The sequence below is a fragment of the Sapajus apella genome, unplaced genomic scaffold (genome assembly GCF_009761245.1).
Source record: "Sapajus apella isolate SASKATOON/1434 unplaced genomic scaffold, GSC_monkey_1.0 scaffold160, whole genome shotgun sequence".
In the NCBI taxonomy this organism is placed as follows: domain Eukaryota; kingdom Metazoa; phylum Chordata; class Mammalia; order Primates; family Cebidae; genus Sapajus; species Sapajus apella.
The window spans coordinates 2,298,235-2,317,714 of record NW_022437100.1 but is presented as its reverse complement, the minus strand read 5'-3'; the positions used below and the strand labels follow the sequence as shown (position 1 = coordinate 2,317,714).

The window sequence follows — 19,480 nt, the reverse complement described above, 5'->3', positions numbered from 1 at the left end:
TGTGTGGGTGAAGGGATGGGTGGATGGATGGATAGATGGGTAGATGGATGGATGAGTGGGTGGGTGCATGGATATATGGATGAATAGGTGGGTAGATAGATGGGTGGGTGAGCAGATGGGTAGATGAGTGAATGGGTGGGTGGATGGTGGATGGATGGATAAGTGGGTGGAGGAATGAAAGGGTGAATGGGTGTATAAATGGGTAGATGAGTGGATGGGTGGGTAGATGGGTGGACGGATGGAAAAGACTTCTTCAGAGCCAGGCACGATGGCTCATGCCTGTAATCCCAGCACTTTGGGAGGGTGAGGCCAGTGGATCACTTTAAGGTTAGCAGTTCAAGACCAGCCTGGCCAACATGATGAAACCCTGTCTCTACTAAAAATACAAAATTAGCCAGGCGTGGTGGCATGCGCCTATAGTCCCAGCTACTCCAGAGGCTGAGGCAGGAGAATTGCTTGAACCTGGGAGGCAGAGGTTACAGCGAGCCAAGATCGCACTACTGCACTCCAGCCTGGGCAACAGAGTGAAACTCCATCAAAAGAGAGAGAAAAAAAACAAGGCCATCTGGTTCAACCAGGGCAAGGGAGCCACGTGGGCAAAGGGGTCATGAGAGATGCCTCTGGAGAGGCAGGCAGGGGTCAGACCTTTGTGAGCTTCATTGGCTGAGGCAAGGTGTGGAAATGGGTGGCTTTGAAGGAGGTGACAGCACCCACATGGCAGGTGCAGCTGCCTCCCGGGGGGTGGGCTGGGGGCAGGGAGCCTGGGCCAGGATGGAGAGAGGGTGCTGAATGGGGGAGGTAACCATGTGCGGCCACCCACTGGACATCATAAATGCCACTGTGAAACGAGAGCCTGGAGGATTCAGGGGGAGGGGCATCTCGGCGATGGGGCTGGGTGGTCCTTGCCCCAGCTCTGGGACCCTGTGGAGCTGAAGAAGGCAGTAAGTAGCATGCTGGTGAGGGGCTGGCATCTTCGGAGATTTGTCCAGGACAGGCACACATCCTGTGATGATTATTCCAGAGCCCAGCTCCGTCTTCTCAATAAGGCTCCAGCAGGCCAGACCCCAGGAGAGTGCTGGGTGCCCTGGCTGGAGCTAAGCCCCTCCAGACCCCAGCAGGGTGAGAAGCAAGGGGGCTGCATGAGTCCTATAGAGCTTGGACACTCAGGGACTCCAGGACAGGGTCTCAGCCAGTTTCTCTGTCCCCTTTGTTCCTTCTTTTCCCTTCCTCTCCATCCCTTTTGAACAGTGTATTTGTTGCTGGAGCCTGGAATGGCCAGATACTGCCCGTCCCTGCCTACAGGAGCCTTGACTGCAGACTCGGCCAACATGACCACTGAGTTCCCACAGGCTGGAAGTGCCAGGGAGCCCAGAGGAGTGGAGGCCTCGATGCCCAGGGCTAGCCGGGAGGACTTCTCAGAGGAAGGGACATTTGAGTTGGGTCTGGAAGAGATTTCAGTAGGCTGCAGGGCGATGAGGAGGGGTCAGGGCACTGCAGCCAATGAACTTTGGCTGAGGAGTGCACAGTGCTGAAGACGGGGCTGGGTGGTGAGACACACATGGTATTGGGCCCACAGGGAGCCACAGGAGAGGGATGTCACAGGGCCAGGCCTGAGGAACGTGGTGGCGGTGGCGGAGGCGGCTTCTTCTTCCTCCTTCTTCTTCTTCCTCCTCCTCCTCCTTCTTTCTTCTTTTTTTCTTTCTTCTTCTTCTTCCTTTCTTCTTCTTCCTTTCTTTCTTCTTTCTTCTTCTTTGTTCTTCTTCTTTCTTTGTTCTTCTTTCTTCTTCTTCTTCTCTCTCTTTTTTTGTTAATGGAATTTTGCTCTTGTTGCCCAGGCTGGAGTGCAATGGCACAATCTCAGCTCATGACAACCTCCACCTCCCGGGTTCAAGTGATTCTCCTGCCTCAGCCTCCCGAGTAGCTGGGATTACAGGCATGTGCCACCACCCCCAGCTAATTTTGTATTTTCAGTAGAGATGGGGTTTCTCCATGTTGGTCAGGCTGGTCTCTAACTCCCAACCTCAGGTGATGCACCCACCTCGGCCTCCCAAAGTGCTGGGATTACAGGCGTGAGCCACCACGTCCGGACACGGGCCGCTTCTTCCAGCTCCAAGAGCCAGTAACCTGCTCTGCTAGTCAAGGATGGAGCTGGGCCTCAAGCTACGCTATAGACAGAGAGAGCAGTGGCCTCCTAATGCAGCCCCCACCTGCTGCTCGCCTGACGATAACCAGAAGGACCATACTGGTCAATGAGGCCTAACTCCCAGCCAACAGTTTCTTCACTTCCCTGGACAAAACCCAGCACTTCAGCTTGACCTGCGAGGCCCAGCATGGCCTGGTCCCACTGCCTCTCAGCAGTGCCCAGCTCTAACCCTCAAGTCTGGGGACTCGGGGGCAGTGAAATCCAAGCCAAGTTGCCAGAACCACCAAGACAGGCCCTACCCAGCTCCACTTCCACGTCAACAGGGGTGACCAGCATGACCTGCAGGCCCCCCAGTGAGGGAGGATATTGTGATCTCGGGTCACCAATTCCACCCCCAGCCCCCAGCTCCCAGCCCATGCTTCCTGTCCCCAGCCCTGTCCTCTCTGACCTCATCTCCACCTTGTAGTCTGGAAGTCTTGGGAACTCAGCCAAGGCTGACCATGATGTGCCACAACCACGGCAGGCCCTCTTCAAATCCAGGAGGTGAGGGCCTGGGTGGGAGACCCTCTGGCTGTGCCATGGGCTTGCTGTGTGTCTCTGGGACTAGCCACCCCCTCTCTGGGCCCATCTCTCCTCTGTACCCCAAGGGGCCCCTTTTCAGTGTGCTATTCAGCAGAACCTCGGGGCTCCCTGCAGCTCTGCCCCTCCTGATGGTACAATCATCCAACCCTGCCCTGGCCCCATCCTGCTGTTTCTCCAAGATGAGCGCTTTCCTCCACCACGCAGAGTCCCACTGCAGCTGGCGGTGCGGGGCGACCTCTTGTGGCCACATGTGGGCATAACATGGCTCACCTACAGGGCACTGGGAGGACCCTGAGAGGGCTGGCCAAGCTCTGGGAGGACTGCGGGAGATGCTGGGAGGGCACTGGGGGGCTCACCTCACCCTTCTCTGAGGCTCAGCCTCTTCAAATTCATTGGGCCCAGGTGAGAAAAGGCATGATGGCTTCAAGTTAGGCCTGACTTCCTTCTCTGCAGTCACGAATTGTTTGTTTGTTTGTTTGTTTTGAGACAGAGTCTCTCTCTGTCGTCCAGGCTGGAGTGCAGTGGCGCAATCTCAGCTCAACCTCCGCCTCCCGGGTTCAAGTGATTCTCCTGACTCAGCCTCCCGAGTAGCTGGGATTACAGGTATGCACCACCATGCCTAGCTAATTTTGGTATTTTCAGGAGAGACCGAGTTTCGCAATATTGGCCAGGCTGGTCTCGAACTCCTGACCTCAGATGATCCGCCTGCCTCAGCCACCAAGAGTGCTGGGATTAAGGGCATGAGCCAACATGCCCCGCCACAAATATTTATTGAGCACCTGCTACATGCCCTACCTGTGTAGGTCCTGGAGCAACCACCTCAGAGCAGGTGGGTCCATACCTCACTGCAGCTGCAGGCCTGCAGACCCCAGTGCCTCCTCTTCCCGCTCCAAGCCCACCCTCTGCTGCCGCTCAGTACTTCGGGTCTTGTAGGGCTCCTGAGGGCAGAGGGGAAGGGGCTCGGGTCCTGGTCAGGGAGACACCTGGGACCTGGCGGCCCCGTTGGCAATCACCACCCACCCCCTCCTCCCACTGCTCCTGCCACCACCCTCCAAGGGCTTGTATATCAGATGGTTATTCCAAGAGCTTCTGCCTGGGTGCCCAAATCTCAATGCCCCAGTGCCCCTGTACATGCTGGGTGCCTCTCTGGGAGCTCATGTCAGGGTGACAGGTTCATCCTCTTCCCCCAGGGGATAAGGTGATGGAATTAGATGGGAAGCTTTGGGGAACATCCCAGCATTCCCTCCACAGCCCCTTTGGATTCTTCACTTAGGTTTGCCTAAGGTGGGGCAGTTCTGAGCTCTCTGTAGGAGAAGGGGGCTCCCTGCCCCTGTAGCCAGCACAGGCCCCAGCATCTGGGCTTAGGGAAGATGCAGGCAGGGCCAGCTTCTCTTGACTTCCTTTTTTTTTTTTTTTGAGGCGGAGTTTTGTTCTTGTTGACCAGGCTAGAGTGCAATGGGGCAATCTCAGCTCACTGCAACCTCCACCTCCCGGGTTCAAGCGATTGTCCTGGCTCAGCCTCCCAAGTAGCTGGGATTACAGGCATACGCCACCACGCCTGGCTAATTTTTTTTTTTTTAATTTAGTAAAGACAGGGTTTCACCATGTTGGCCAGGCTGGTCTCAAACTCCTGACCTCAGGTGATCCACCTGCCTTGGCCTCCCAAAGTGCTGGGATTATAGGCATGAGCCACCTCATCCAGCCTTGGCTTCCTTCTTGTGGCTGGGAATGTCACCTCTAGAGCAGAATCTCACCCCAAAAGCCTACACTCACCCTAAGAAGGGATCCTGCCCTGCTCCATGCTGCGACCTCATCCCCCAAAAAAATCCACTCCCAGGAGCATCCCTCGAGAATCACGTGCATCTGTGGGTGCACCTGAGGAGACAGGGCAGGGAAACAGCAGCCAGGTACCCTGCCAGGGTCACACAGCTAATGCAGAAAAGTGACTTCAGAGCAGGCTCAATGCCCAGTGTTCTTGAGGGACCCCAGGCCCATTTCCCCCGACTGTAGAATGGCCTCTCCGTGAGCCATTTGGGGAAGGAAGCCAGGGGAGGAAGGGAGGGCAGGCGCATTCAGAGCCCTGAGCCACCTTCTCATTCTGGCCTGTTCACAGCCCCTCAAGGCAGACGTCACACTATCCCACTTTTTTTTTGAGACGGAGTCTTGCTCTGTCAACAAGCAGGAGTGCAGTGACGTGATCTCGGCTCACTGCAACCTCTGCCGCCTGGGTTCAAGTGCTTCCCTGCCTCAGCTTCTCAAGTAGGTGGGACTACAGGCACGTGCCACCACGGCTGGCTAATTTTTTGTATTTTAGTAGAGACAGGGTTTCACCACGTTGGCCAGGATGGCCTTGATCTTCTGACCTTGTGATCTGCCCGCCTCGGCCTCCCAAAGTGCTGGGATTACAGGCATGAGCCACCACACCTGGCCACTATCCCACTTTTAGCAGATGAAGAAGCCAAAGTCCTGGGAGGTGAAGCTGCGCCCACAGTCACACAGCCGTTTGGCAGGTGCAGGATCTTGCCTTTGGGGCTGTGGAAGGCGTGCTGCAGTGGCCCCTCCACCGAGGACCAGAGTCAAGTTCAGGGACTGAAGCTTACTAGGGAAGAGGACAGAGTAGCAAGAGGCCCGTCTGTCTCAAAGGAGGAGGTAGGACCGTGCCAAGGGGTCCTAGGGGGAAAATTGTTTGAGCCTGGGGAAGAAGGAAGGGGGGTCAGGATCCAAAAAGCATGTCCTGGGCGGGGCTTGGGTGGGCCTGGGGTGGGGGCAGGAACCTGGCGCTGAGGAAGCTGAGGTGGGGTAGGGGCTGGGCGGGGGGAGAGGCCGGAAGGGGAGATTAAGAAATTGCCTGAATTACAAATCACTAAGAAATTGCCTGAATTACAAATCACCACAGCTACCTTGGCCCTAAGAGCCAAGCTGTTGAGAATCAAACAGAGGAGGAGGATGGGGTCACCGACAAAAGAAGCGGGGCACAGAAAAGGAGGCAAAAATGGGGGAGCTCCAAGCACCCCAGACTCAAAGGAGAGAGGGACCATGACCCACGGGACCCGCAGAGCCTGTGTGGCCTAGGCTCAGGAAGCCAGTCCAAGGAACAGAGGAGAGGTCGTCAGAGCAGGCATCAGTTCACACACATGCTCACACTCACACACTTTCATACACACATTCACACACTAACACACATTCACATGCACACACATGCACACATTCACACACAAATACATTCACACTTGCACGCACATTCACACATGCTCACACAATTTTCACACATATTCACATACTTGCACACACACATTCACACACTTGCACACACATCTACACATACACAAACACATTCACACATTCATCACATTCAAACACATACACATGCACACACTCCCCCCACACACTCCCCACACACAGTCATACACATATGCATATTCACACACACACACACTCCCATACACACACACACTCACATTCTCACACCCACCTGGAGGTAAGCCTCTGCTGGACACAGAGGGGAGGGGCAGCCCTGGTCCCTGGCTCAGCTGATCCTGCCCCTCCTCCCTCCCTTCAGCATCAAGAAGCTGGCCCTCTCCAGTTCACAGCTCCTGGCCACCAAGTCCTACCGCTGAGCCATGTCCTGTGTCTCAAGACTCTGGAGGCCCCAGGCTGGCAGCCACAGGCTGTTATGCATGTGACACACAGGTCCATGGACGGGGCGCTGGGAGGTGCCGCCCAAGGTGCTCAACTGACCAGCAGGGCCAAGCTGGGCAGCTGCCCACATGCAGCCTCCACACCCCACCGAGTGCCATCAAGGCCAGCCGCCCAGACTCCCCACACCTGGAACATTCTGGCTGTCGGGAAGCACCGTCCCCAGGGAAACAGAGGCACTGGGGGAGGGGCAGTGGGCACAAAGGAGGCCTGAATGAACTGGGGTCCCAGACCCAAATGCCCTCAGCCATGGCCAAGGCCAGTCAGCCCTCTGGCTGCTCTGCGGACCACCACGAGTGACACTGTGTGCAGGCTGCAGTGCCAACAGCTGGGTGCTGAGTGTCCCGGCATGGAAGGCACACAGGCCACACCCACACCAACACTGCAGTGAAAACCAGCAGCCTAGGAGGTCCTCCCACCTCCTCTGCCTCCACAGACGCCTGGCAGGTGAGGGGGCAGGACAGTTACTCCCCCTGCTCTGCAGGATAAAAAAAAAAAAAAAAACAGACCAAGGCCAGGCGAGGTGGCTCATGCCTGTAATCCCAGCACTTTGGGAGGCCAAGGCGGGTGGATCTCGAGGTCAAGAGATCAAGACCATCCTGGCCAACATGGTGAAACCCTGTCTCTACTAAAAATACAAAAAAATTAGCTGGGCGTAGTGGCATGCGCTTGTAGTCCCAGCTACTCGCGAGGCTGAGGCAGGAGAACTGTTTGAACCCAGTAGGCAGAGGTTGCAGTGAGCCAAGATCGAGCCACTGCACTCCAGTCTGGGCAAAAAGAGCAAAACTCCGTCTCAAAAATAAATAAATGTTTATAAATAAAAAAAAATACTTAGCATTGACTGCTAGCTAGTGATAGTTAGCTCCTGTGACACACTGATATCACCCCCATTTTACAGATGAAAACATCAAGGCAATGAAAGCTTAAATTTGCCCACGTTGTTCACCAGGAGTGCCTGCATTCCAAGCCTGCTCTCTGGACCACTGGCCCAGAATGTCCCCACAGAAGGTGGAGCAGCTGATGGACATGTCAAGAGGCTGAGTCCAGGAGGAACACCCTCCGTAGACACGGGGCAAGCAGGCTATGTCAGTCCACGCGTTCTGGCCCGCAGATAGGTGCTCTCAGGAGCTCCAGCGCTGCCCCAACCTCCCTTCTGAGCGCACAGCCAGTTCAGCCAGTTCAGGTTTCACCATGTTGGCCAGGCTGGTCTCAAACATCTGACCTCAGGTGATCCACCCACCTCAGCCTCCCAAAGTGCTGGGATTACAGGCATGGATCACTGTGCCCGACCGAAAGATTAGAATTTCATCAGGCAGAGAAATGAGGAAAGGCATTCCAGGCTGACGTACAGCCTGAGTAAAAGGGCTCAGGGGTGGGAGAGGCCTTGGAGAAGGGCCCTGGGAGTACAAGTGAGGCTGGCAGGGTCTGTATCTGCGGCCACACGGGGGAGCCAGTGATTGAAGATTGGGAAGCAGCAGTCAGGCAGTTGCTCTATGAATGTTTATTGAGCATTTATTAGGAGTCAGGCACTGTAATAGGTGTGGGAAGATGACTAAGGCTCAGCCACCCACAAGAGTCTGGCAAGTCTCTGCATGCCTGGGACTGTCCACCTCGGTCAGGGATCCACATTGTGTCCCTGGCACCCTGGCTGACCCACTTTGTAACCTGGATCCCACGTCTGCACTCCTTGTAGTAACCTTCTTCCATAAAAATGAGCTTAACTGCACTTGTCACCTGGTGACAGAGCTCTTTGAGCTCTCAGGATGAAAGATTCTATAAATATGGAGGCTTTGTCAGCAGACTGGGTGGGGTGGAATCGGGAGCCCACATCGGATCCCCAAGGGTGCAGAGAAACAGCCCCCAGGAGGTGGAGGGAGAGTCTCCAAGCTCCCCTGAGGTGACCGCCCTCTGACAGCTGCCAAGCATGTTCCTGCAGCCAGAATGCTTGACATGAAAGTCCCTCACCCCCGCCAAGGCCAGCCTGTGATGGTTAAATGACAGACACTGACACCCCGGCTGCTGACAGGAGGGAGGGAGACATGGAGGTGGCCTTGGTTGCAGGCAGGTGACTGGAGGCTCTTCCTTCACACTTGTGTTCATAAGACACTGAGCACCCACCATGACCTGGTGTCCATGGGTGAGGCATACAGTGTCCAGTGTCCATGGGGGAGGCATACAGCACCCAGCACATTCCACCATCACGTGGGGTGTTGTGTTGGAAACAGATGTTCAGTGCCGCAAAGAAAATTAGCACTGAGACAAAGGATCTTTCAGCAAAGCAATTTTTACTTCCTGGACTGCAGAAGGGTGCTTTCGCTAGCCATTTTGCCACAAGAATACAATGAACAAAGGAAAACCCACAAATTTATCCCTTACGCATTTGGGTCGTCCTTACTGCTGTGTCTGATTTCCGTGGCTGGAGCCAGACCTCACAATCTAAACTAAAACCAGATTGGCTGACAACTTAAAACTTTTCTAAACAGGTAAAAGCAATGGAGAGCTGGGACATGTCTGTGAGCACGTCCAGCACACTATAGAGGTTCAAGTACAAGGACATAGAATGTAAAATAGCAACCCTTCATCTTCTCCAAGAAGAGATGGCACAGGAAGTGATTTAGAACAGGCAGTGCACCTTCTCTATCCGTACGGTTGGCTGGTGGGGAGCCAAGGAACAGGACCCCTGGAGTCAGGGGACATTTTACTCAAATGCTGAGCACTCGTTCCAAGTTTGAGTACGGCAGAAGAATACGTGGCCAGCCCTGCCTTCCCACAGCCCGAGTGCAGCAAGCAAGCACCATCCTTAAAACAGAAGAGCTGGCCGGGTGCGGTGGCTCATGCCTGTAATTCTAGCACTTTGGGAGGCCGAGGCGGGGGATCACTGGAGCTCAGGAGTTCGTGACCGGCCTAGGCAAGGACAGTGAGATCTCATCTCTATTTAAATAAAATAGAAAATCTATGTAAAAAAACACAGAAGTACTGTCGTGAAACTTGGGTGCTCTGCATAAAGCTTGGGAAGAGAGGCAGGGCCTCCCAGCATGTCTGGAGTCCTCAAATTAGCAACCTGTTTCCTTGTCTGTAAAATGGGTGTAGAAACGGCCGGCTAAGAGGACAAGGGCACTAGTGTCGGGAGTTGAGCAAGCCCTCAGCCTCACCGAGAGCGCACCAAGGACCACCTGCGCGTTGCCGCTCCGGGGGCTCCCACCCTTCCCTCTGACGCCGGCCTGCGGGCGCGCGTGGGGATGCTCGGAGCGGTTTCAGGTGTTCTGAGATCCCAGATAGGGAGTCCAGTGCCCTGCCGAGCCCGATCCCCAGCGCAGGATCCCATCGCGTTCTCCCGCGGCTCGGGGGAGGGGGGGGTGTCCCCGCCTCGCGCCTCCCACGCGCGTTCTCTGAGGCTGAGCGCGCAGTGCCGCGGGGCCCACGCGAGGGCGGGGCGAGCCGGGGCTTTGTGTTCAAACCGGCCAATGGGTGGCAGCGGTAGGCGGTGACGGCCGGTGGGGCCTGGCCAATGGGCTGCGGTCTGTCAGCGTTGACTGACAGGCGCACATATACACAGTCGGCCACACGCGCGCCGCCCGGCCCCACTCGCGCAGCGCGGGCCTTCGCCGGCCGCATTGTCCGCTTCCCCGCCCGCGTCGTCCCGCGTCGCCGCTCCTCGCGTGCCCGCGCGTCCCGGGTCCGGCCGCCGTCTAGCCCTGAGCGGAGCGCAGCCCGCGGGATCCCCACGCGGAAAGGGGGCACGCCCCGGCGGTGGGCGGGCCTCGGACGCCCCCGGCCCTGCTAGGAGCCTCCGCGGCAGCAGGTGAGTGCGGGCGCGCGCGAGCGAGAACGGGGGCCGCGGCCGGGCCTGACCCCGGGTCACCGTCGGGCCGCTTGGGTGGGGCCGCGCCGCCAGGCCTGCTTCTTCCTCCCCGGGCCGCGCTGGGCCGGCTCGGGCCCCCGCCCCGCCGGCCGCGCCACTGGTCAGCAGGGAGGGCGGTGTCTGCGGGAGGGACTTCCCGGGCAGCCTCCCGGGAGGAGGAGGGCAAAGGCCAGCTGCCCCAACCCGGCCCCGCCAGCGCCTACGGGTATTGTGCCAGACAGGCCGTTTCCAGGGACAGGCAGTTCCCAGCCTCTGCCCGTCAGAACTCCGGGGCTCAGAGGAAGGCCCGTCTTGTTGAGCCCTAAAACAAAACAAAACAAAGCGATGTGGGGCGCGGTGTGACTTAAGAGAGAGCCAGGAAGGCGCGCCTTTGGTGACAGTTTCTGCAGGTTGGGCCTGTGGGAGTGAGGGGTGGGGAGTTAGCGCCGGACGTGTGGCAGATCCCGCAAGGGCGTGTGGCCTGGCTGTGCCCAGGGAGTGGAAATGTCATGAGGAAGATGCCCCAGGTCTGGTTAACGCTGAAGGTTGATGGGGAAGGGCGGAACGCAGAAAAGGATGTTGCCCAGCTGAGGATGATTTAGGTGAGGGTTTCTAACTGATTGCGGGGGAGGTGGGGCGGGGATGGCGCCTGTTCTGATGCCCCGTAGTAGATTTCAGCTCCTAGAGGCTCACTTCTTGTTTTGGAGAATGGGACCTACACCGTTTTCATCTTGTGACACCCAGACTCAATGGTAAACTGTTTTTGTGATGCCAGGATGCCGCAGGAAAGACTAAGAGGCATCTCTGGGAGTTCTGGGAGCGTGGAGGCAGGTGCTGACAGTTTTCAGCACTCGCTGCTCAACCTCCATCAGAATCTTAAGTTCTTCCCAGGGGCAGCTGGGTATGGTATAAACAAATTGCCTTGTTTCTGCCCTAGGCAAAGGCGTCACCTCTTTCAGCTGAACAGGGCCTAAGAGTAGGAGCCCCAGTGTGGGCAGCGGGAGGCTTCAGGTGGGGGAAACACGGGAGGGGCGGAGCAGGGCGGGGAGGGGAGGGGGGATTGCCTTATAAGGACAGGAATAGAAACAAGGACCCAGGCCAACTTCCTGCTTGCCTACTACCCATCAGTCCCTTTTCCAACACCGTCTAAAAGTAAGGGGGGGGGATGCCAGATGGGCATTTGACCTGGGAAGACGCCAAGAAGGCCCAGACATGAGGCTGCTTGTCTTTCAGAGGAGGACTTTCTGGCTGGACTAACCAGATTTTCGCGTTTCCGAAGCCTGGGTTGGGATGCATACGTCTATAACCGCCAGGCAACCCAGAGAACTGGTCATTTAAGTATCAACCAGGAACATTAGAAGTGATCAAAAGTCACACGTGCTAGGAATTCTCAAGTGACTTTGTCATCCGGGCCAGCAGAGGCCCTAAGGTTGGGAGTCCTCATGTTGGCTTTCGGGGATTCTGAATTCGAGTGTCTAGGCCTGAGAGGTTCATTCACCTTCCTCGTGTCACAGAATGCCACCTTTTGCCAGATCTTTGCACTTCAGCTTCCTTTGTCATCATCAATTCCAGAGCCTTGATTTCTGCCCCACATGGTAACTGGAACTGACTGTAATTCATGCTGCCCGCCTCCCTATTTTGTTAGTTTGTAACAAATATTTGTTGTGTAGGGAGTTTGTATACAGCCTGGTTTTGAGCCTGTGTGGGGCTAGAAGAGATTCTAGGTGAGGACACACAACTAGAATCTTCAGTACATTCCTGAAACAACTGGAAAACTTTATGGCTGAGTAGAAAGACCCAGGCCCTATAGCCTGTCAGAGCTGAGCCCAAACCCTGGCTTTGTCTCTTACAGGCTGGGGACCATGGGCAAGTTACCCATTGCCTTGGTGTCCAGGTTCTTCCCTTGTAGATGGGAGTAGTGATACCTGCCTTGCTGGTGATGATCAGAAATGGGGTGTACAAGGAGCCTGGTCCCAGCAGACGTTTACTGTTTTATCATCATCTTACCAAGATGTGGCAGCAGGGTGTGCACCGTGGGGACAGAGAGTGTGAGCACCATCAGGACATAGGTGGGAGCCTGGCCAACAGGGTGAGACCTGTCTCTACTAAAAGAAAAAAGAAAAATCCTCAGCTGGGTGCAGTGGCTCACACCTGTAATCCCAGCACTTTGGGAGGCCGAGGCAGGTGGATCACCTGAGGTCAGGAGTTCAAGACCAGCCTGGCCAACAGGATGAAACCCCATTTCACCTCTACTAAATATACAAAAATTAGCCAGGTGTGGTGGCAGGTGCCTGTAATCTCAGCTACTCGGGAGGCTGAGGCAGGAGAATAGCTTGAATCCGGGAGGCAGAGGTTTCAGTGAGCCAAGTTCGTGCCATTGCCCTCCAGCCTGAATGACAGAGCGAAACTCTGTCTCAAAAAAAAAAAAAAAAAAAAAAAAAAATTACACGCCTGTAATCCCAGCACTTTGGGAGGCCGAGGTGGGCAGATCACCTGAGATCAGGAGTTTGAGACCAGCCTGGCCAACAGGACGAAACCCCGTCTCTACTAAAAATACAAAAATTAGCCAGTTGTGGTGGCGCACACCTGTAATCCCAGTTACTTGGGAGGCTGAGGCAGGAGAATTGCTTGAACCTGGGAAGCAGAGATTGCAGTGAGCCGAGATCATGCCACTGCCCTCCAGCCTGGGTGACAGAATGAGACTCTTATCTCAAAACAAAAGAACATAGGTAAGGTCTACATGGGGAAGATTTTCTCTCAAGGTTTGCTGTGGCCCTTGATCAATGACCATGTGTCAGCGAAGGGACATAGCTAGAGCAAGACTGGGAGAATTCTCTAGGGAAAGGCAGGTGGGACAGCTGGACCACAGGACGTGTGGGAGTAACCAGAAGGGTGTGGGTGCCTGTCACGGGCCAGAGTCTCTGCTACTTGTCAGAAGTCAAGGAAGACCCAGTTCTGGCTTGTGCGGAGCTCAGCACCAAGTAGGATAAAGACAAGGAAACTGAAAATTGGGAAGCCTGTGGAAAGCACCCGGAAGAGGCTCCAGAGTCACTAAGTGAGCCCAAGGCAGGGCATGATTCCAGCCGACGCGGTGTGGTATGGGGGTGCTTCACAGATCCCTGCCTCGCCCCCCCATCAGGGCTGTTGAGGCTGAACGCGGAGGGGGTGGTCTGTTCTCGCCATGCCTCTGTCTCTCATCCGCCAAAGGAGCTGGGGGCAGCTTCAGGCCTCACACGCAGTCCTCCTCCTTCTCTCTCTCCTTAGAGTCTTTTTAGGGGAAGAGTCCACATCCCACTGAACCATGTCCCGAAGAAGCCAGCGCCTCACACGCTACTCCCAGGGGGATGATGACGGCGGCAGCAGTAGCAGTGGAGGGAGCTCGGTGGCCGGGAGCCAGAGCACCCTGTTTAAAGACAGTCCTCTCAGGTAGGGCTCCAAGGGAGTACCACAGCCCCTGTCGACCCCACACACTTTTGGTCACTGCCTGCACGCCCTCTGGACCAGCCGTCCACCTGCCTTCTTGTTGCAGCCTTCGTGGGCAGAGATCGAAGGATGCGGGCCTGCATCCAGTCAGGGGGGTCCTGCCTAGCTCCATGTGTACGAGCTCACAGCACCCCTTCTTCTCCCCCAACTGTGAGCTGGGGCTGCTGCCCTCATGCTTAGAAAATAAGAAGTGGTAGACCGGGTGCGGTGGCTCATGCCTGAAATCCCAGCACTTCGGGAGGCTGAGACGGGCTTCCGAAGTGCTGGGATTACCTGAGGTCAGGAGTTCGAGACTAGCCTGGCTAACATGGTAAAACCCCATCTCTACTAAAAATACAAAAGTTAGCCAGGTGTGGTGGTGGGCGCCTATAAACCCAGCTACTCGGGAGGATGAGACAGGAGACTCTCTTGAACTCGAAAGGCGGAGGTTGCAGTGAGCCGAGATCATGCCATTGCACTCTAGCCTGGGCAACAAGAGCGAGACTCCATCTCAAAAAAAAAAAAGAAAACAGGAAGTGGGGAGAGGCAGCTTCAAGCATAAACCAGGCCGGAAACCCCAAAACTGCAGGCGGGGCTCACAGGAACCCCCTCTGGTCTGGATGGGCGGGTAAGCCTGACCTCCCTTCCTGGCCCCACACTCGCATGTCTCACCACCCGTCCAGCCTCAGCAGCTGGCCAGTGACATGGCTGAGGACAGGCACAGTCCCTGGGCCACTGGGAAATGAACTGTGGCAGCAGCTGCCTGGTTCTCCTGCCCCCCTCACAGACCTGGCGCCCAGAGGACAGGCCCTGAGGCGTGGCTGGCTCCAAGGCTGGGCTCACCTCCCTGCTTCCTGCCTCTGCCTTCACGGTTGTCCCACAGGACCTTGAAGAGGAAATCCAGCAACATGAAGCGCCCGTCCCCAGAGCCACAGCTGGGCCCGTCCTCCGACCCACACACCTCCTACTACAGTGAGTCGCTGGTCCGCGAGTCCTACATCGGCAGCCCGCGGGCTGCGTTCCTGGCCAGGAGCGCCCTGGAGGAACTGCACAGTGACCCCGACTGGGGTGAGTGTGGAGCCCTCTCTCGTGGGGCTTTGCTTCCTCCGCCTCCCCCAAGATACTCCTCGCAGTGTCCCCTGCCATGCTGGCATTCCCTCCTCAGAGCACCTCTTTGCCCAGGCCCCACTTTTCAGAAGCTCTTGGAAGCCCAGAAGAGCCCCTGGTTCTTCCCTGCACAGGTGATCACCTGCGGGTGCGGAAGAGGAGAGGCACAGGCGGCTCCGAGAGCAGCAGGGCCAGCGGGCTCGTAGGGGGCAAGGCCGCCGAGGACTTCCTGGGCTCTTCCTCGGGCTATTCCTCTGAGGATGACTACGTGGGTAGGCAATGCTTCCTCCCTTCCCAGCAGATCCGAGGCTGCCAGTAGGACTCAGGAAGGCTGGGTGGGGAGCCCGGGGAGCTGCTGGGAGCACAGCAAGTAGCAGGCGCATCACGCCTCCCTGCGTGTGCCCCAGCCTGGCCTGTGCTGGCCCCTGGCACACTGGGCTGTGACTGCCCCTCGCTTCTGTCTTCCCCACCCTGCGGGTCTGTAGCAACCTAAGGCTAACACCCCTGCATTCAGGCTCATTCCAGCACTTTCCCGTGGGGCTCCACACACGGTGGGTGCTCGGTCATCTTGAGTGATAGGTGTGTCGGGTCCCGTCGTCTGGTTCTGAACGGCAGCTTGAGGGTGGCTGGTGAGGAGAGTGAGGCAGGCAGGAAGCTCTCAGAGGAAACAGATGTCAGAGAGCTCCCATTCCATTCAACTGCATGCCAGGGCTGCGTGGGGCTGTGGGGATGTAGGGAGGGTGGGTGACTTGTGGCTCACAGAAGACAGCAAAGGAAGAGGCTCGAGAGTGATAGAGACTGAGCCGGTGTCCTGGTTCCCCACAGGCTACTCGGATGCGGACCCGCAGAGTTCTGGCTCACGGCTCCAAAGTGTTGTCTCGAGGGTGGGCTCCTTACTCTGGATGGTGGCCACGTCACCAGGTGGGTGCTGTAACCCATGCTGTTACTTCCATTCTCGTGGGTAGAAACTTCTTACCCATCTGTCTGCAGTTGGCCATCCTGTCCATGCAGAGAGACTGTAGGACCGTCGGGGAAAGGTCATTCTAGAATAATCATTGGGCGCCCAGAGCTATGTGGACCCCCTCACGTGGAAGGGCAGGAACAGCTGCAGAGCAGGACAGAGGGCGTGGGCAGGTGGGATCCAAGGAACTGGGTCCCGGCAGGGCAGGACAGAGGCACATGGGCTGGTTGGGGGGGGGGGACCACAGATGGGACAAGGGAGAGGTGCCCCCAGCCATGGTGTGGAGCCTTAGGCTTGACGATCACTCTTCCAGGCCGGCTCTTCAGACTTCTCTACTGGTGGGCTGGTACCACCTGGTACCGTCTGACTACAGCTGCCTCCCTCCTTGACGTCTTTGTTTTAACCAGGTGAGCGAGACTCTAGCCTTGCCAATAAATCGCAAAGCCCTGGGGCTGAGGGACTGATAAAGTGTGTCAACCTGTAATGGTCGATTCTCTGAGGGTTTTCCCTAGTTTCCCTGAAGCTTTTATTAGCCATCACCGAGTAGCCTCCCCAGAGCCCACCCCTGCCTGTCAGAGGATGGACTCAGAATCATTCTCCCTGAATCGATAGCCGTTCAAGGCAGGATTCCAGAGCACAGATTATTTCTTCCTGGACACGTTCTGCTACATACCACTCCAGTCCAGCTGTGCCTGATTCTCAGACACATGATGGCTTTCCTCCTGCAGGCAAGAAGTGGGGTTTCTCAGAAAGTCCATTTCCTTCCCGGGCCTGGGGCAATCTAATCCCTGAGTTCCCCACTCATGGTCAGAGTCACAGAGGCTGTGCCTGAGGATGCTATGCGTTTGTTCCCCAAGTCCCACTACCAGCAGAACCAGGATTTGAGAACCTGCCTCTTAGGCAGAAGAAAGAAGACTGAACCCAGAAGTCAGGACCCCTCTGGCCATCATCCAGGTCCGGGTGGAGGGGGCAGCTGGCCACACTGAAAAGAGGGGCGAGGATGACAGGTTCCTCGTTATTATTTAAGGAGGTTTTTTTTTGTTTTTGAGACGGAGTTTCGCTCTTGTTACCCAGGCTGGAGTGCAATGGCGCGATCTCGGCTCACCGCAACCTCCGCCTCCTGGGTTCAGGCAATTCTCCTGCCTCAGCCTCCTGAGTAGCTGGGATTACAGGCACGCGCCACCATGCCCAGCTAATTTTTTGTATTTTTAGTAGAGACGGGGTTTCACCATGTTGACCAGGATGGTCTCGATCTCTTGACCTCGTGATCCACCCGCCTCGGCCTCCCAAAGTGCTGGGATTATAGGCTTGAGCCACCGCGCCCGGCCGGAGTTTTTTATTTTTCTACGTTTGTTTACTTAGAGGACCTGTCTGTATAAAAATCTTCAAGTTTTTCAAAGACCACACTATTTTTATTTTTGAGACAGAGTCTCACTTTGTCACCCGGACTGGAGTTCAGTGGCATGATTTCAGCTCACTGCAACCTCCACCTCCTGGTTTCAAGTGATTCTCCTGCCTCAGCCTCCTGAGTAGCTGGGACTACAGGTGTATACCACCACACCCAATTTTTTTTTTTTTTTTTTTTTTTTGGCCGGGCAGTTTTTAGAGTGATGCGAGATTTTTGACTGAGTATTACTGATGTTATTAAAAATAGTGTGGTCTTGGCCTCCCAAAGTGCTGGGATTACAGGTATGAGCCACCGCGCCCGGCCTACCACACTATTTTTAATAACATCAGTAATACTCAGTCAAAATTGTTGCATCACTCTAAGATCTGCCCGGCCAGAAAGGCTCTAATGTGCCCAGTCTGGCCCTGGCATGGTGAGAAACTCGAGGCTGTCCTCCCCAGCTCTAGTTCGGCACCCAGGAAAACATCTCAGGGGACTCCCTGGGTGTAACATGCAGGCCTGGAGCTCCCCTCACGCCTCCACCTCCCCTGACCTGCCCTCCCTCGTGGTCCAGGCGCTTCTCGTCCCTGAAGACGTTCCTCTGGTTCCTGCTGTTGCTGCTTTTGCTGACATGCCTGACGTATGGTGAGCCTGCGTGGGGAGAGTGGAGGGAGGGACAGAGATGTGTTCGCTAGAGGGGTGGTGACCCTTGGCAAGCAGAGAAGGGGCAGGACGGGATGGGGTGAGCCCATGCCTGGGCAGGGCCTGAGCCCTGGACTCTGGACCATCTGTGCATGGCCCTTCCCACCGCATGGCCCTTCCCACCTCTCTTGGGCATCCTTTGTGCCACCCTGGGCAGAGGCACACCTTGGTGCCATAGCACTGGGTGAAGAGCGGATGCCCTCCCGTTATCAGCAGTCATCCTCCCTGCGCTCCAGCAGGGACATGGGCTGTAAGGGGGCTATTTTTACAAGATCAAGTAAATTTTGAGCTGTCTAAAAGTAAAAACAATGAAGCAGCAAAGGGAAATAAGTGCCTTTGTTTATTTATTTATTTATTTTATTTTATTTTTTTTTTTTTGAGACAGAGTCTCACTGTCGCCAGGCTGGAGTGCAGTGGTGCACTCTCGGCTCACCATAACCTCTGCCTCCTGGGTTCAAGCTATTCCCCTGCCTCAGCCTCCCAAGTAGCTGGGACTACAGGCACATGGCTCCACACCCAGCTAATTTTTGTATTTTTAAAAAAAACAAGGTTTCACCATGTTGGTCAGGCTGGTATAAGTGCCTCTTTTTACACCAGTCACTTACCAGCTGCCTTGAATCATCCCAGGCGCCAGCACAGGCCTGCCTTGGTTTGGTTTTTGTCTGTTTTGACAAGACAATGTCTTGCTCTGTCACCCAGGCTGGAGTGCAGTGGCACGAACACAACTCACTGCAGCCTTGACCTTCTAAGCTCAGGTGATTCACCTGCCTCAGCCTCCTGAGTAGCTGGGATTACAGGCACACGCCACCACACGCAGCTAATTTTTGTATTTTTAGTAGAGACAGGGTTTTACCATGTTGGCCAGGCTGGTCTCGAACTCCTGACCTCAAGCGATCCACCCATCTTGGCTTCCCAAAGTGCTGGGATTACAGGGTGAGCCACCGCGCCTGGCCTTTCCTTGTTTATATAGATATTTTGTGTTCAGCTTTTCCCTTGACAGCTTCGCTAGTTCCATACAAATTGCCTATGTGGCTCTTGGTTCAGTTTTAATGACTATACCAATTAAAGACCATGCCTTTTTTTTTTTTTTTTTTTTTTTGGCGAGTTGGGTTTTATAAGCTTAATATCTTTCAACTTGTATTTCTTGTATTAATAACAGGGTAGAACACTTTTCCAAAAGTTAGCTTCCTTTGTGTGTTTGCTGTTACAAGAACAGGTGGTTCATATCCAGTGGAAACTGAGCACCACCCTTAAAATCATAATGATTCTTTTTTTTTTTTTTTTTTTGAGACAGAGTTCTGCTCTGTCACCCAGGCTGGAGGGCAGTGGCATGATCTTGACTCACTGCAACCTCTGCCTCCCAGGCTCAAGCAATTCTCCTGCCTCAGCCTCCCGAGTAGCTAGGATTACAGGTACACGCCACCATGCCTGGCTAATTTTTATATTTTTATTAGAGCTGGGGTTTCACCTTGTTGGCCAGGCTGGTCTCAAACTCCTGACCTCATGATCCACCTGCCTCAGCCTCGCAAAATGCTGGGATTACAGGCATGAAACACCTCGCCCAGTCAGTGATTTTTTTTTTTTTTTTTTTTTTTTTTT

At 55.4% G+C, this 19,480-nt stretch overlaps 1 protein-coding gene across 5 annotated transcripts in view; it reads left to right on the top strand.

Moving 5' to 3' along the window:
• The first annotated feature begins 9,974 nt into the window (after positions 1-9,974).
• Positions 9,975-19,480, top strand: part of SUN2 (Sad1 and UNC84 domain containing 2) — a 22,108-nt gene continuing 12,602 nt past the window's right edge. Inside the window, exons 1-8 of one of the 5 annotated variants that reach the window (XM_032266667.1) lie at positions 9,991-10,223; positions 11,200-11,273; positions 13,527-13,688; positions 14,608-14,792; positions 14,966-15,103; positions 15,657-15,752; positions 16,106-16,199; positions 17,754-17,824. In XM_032266667.1, the coding sequence (XP_032122558.1) occupies positions 13,564-13,688; positions 14,608-14,792; positions 14,966-15,103; positions 15,657-15,752; positions 16,106-16,199; positions 17,754-17,824 (709 nt within the window). In that variant the 5' untranslated portion in view covers positions 9,991-10,223; positions 11,200-11,273; positions 13,527-13,563. The other 4 variants (XM_032266665.1, XM_032266669.1, XM_032266668.1 and 1 more) reach the window with 4 other exon arrangements.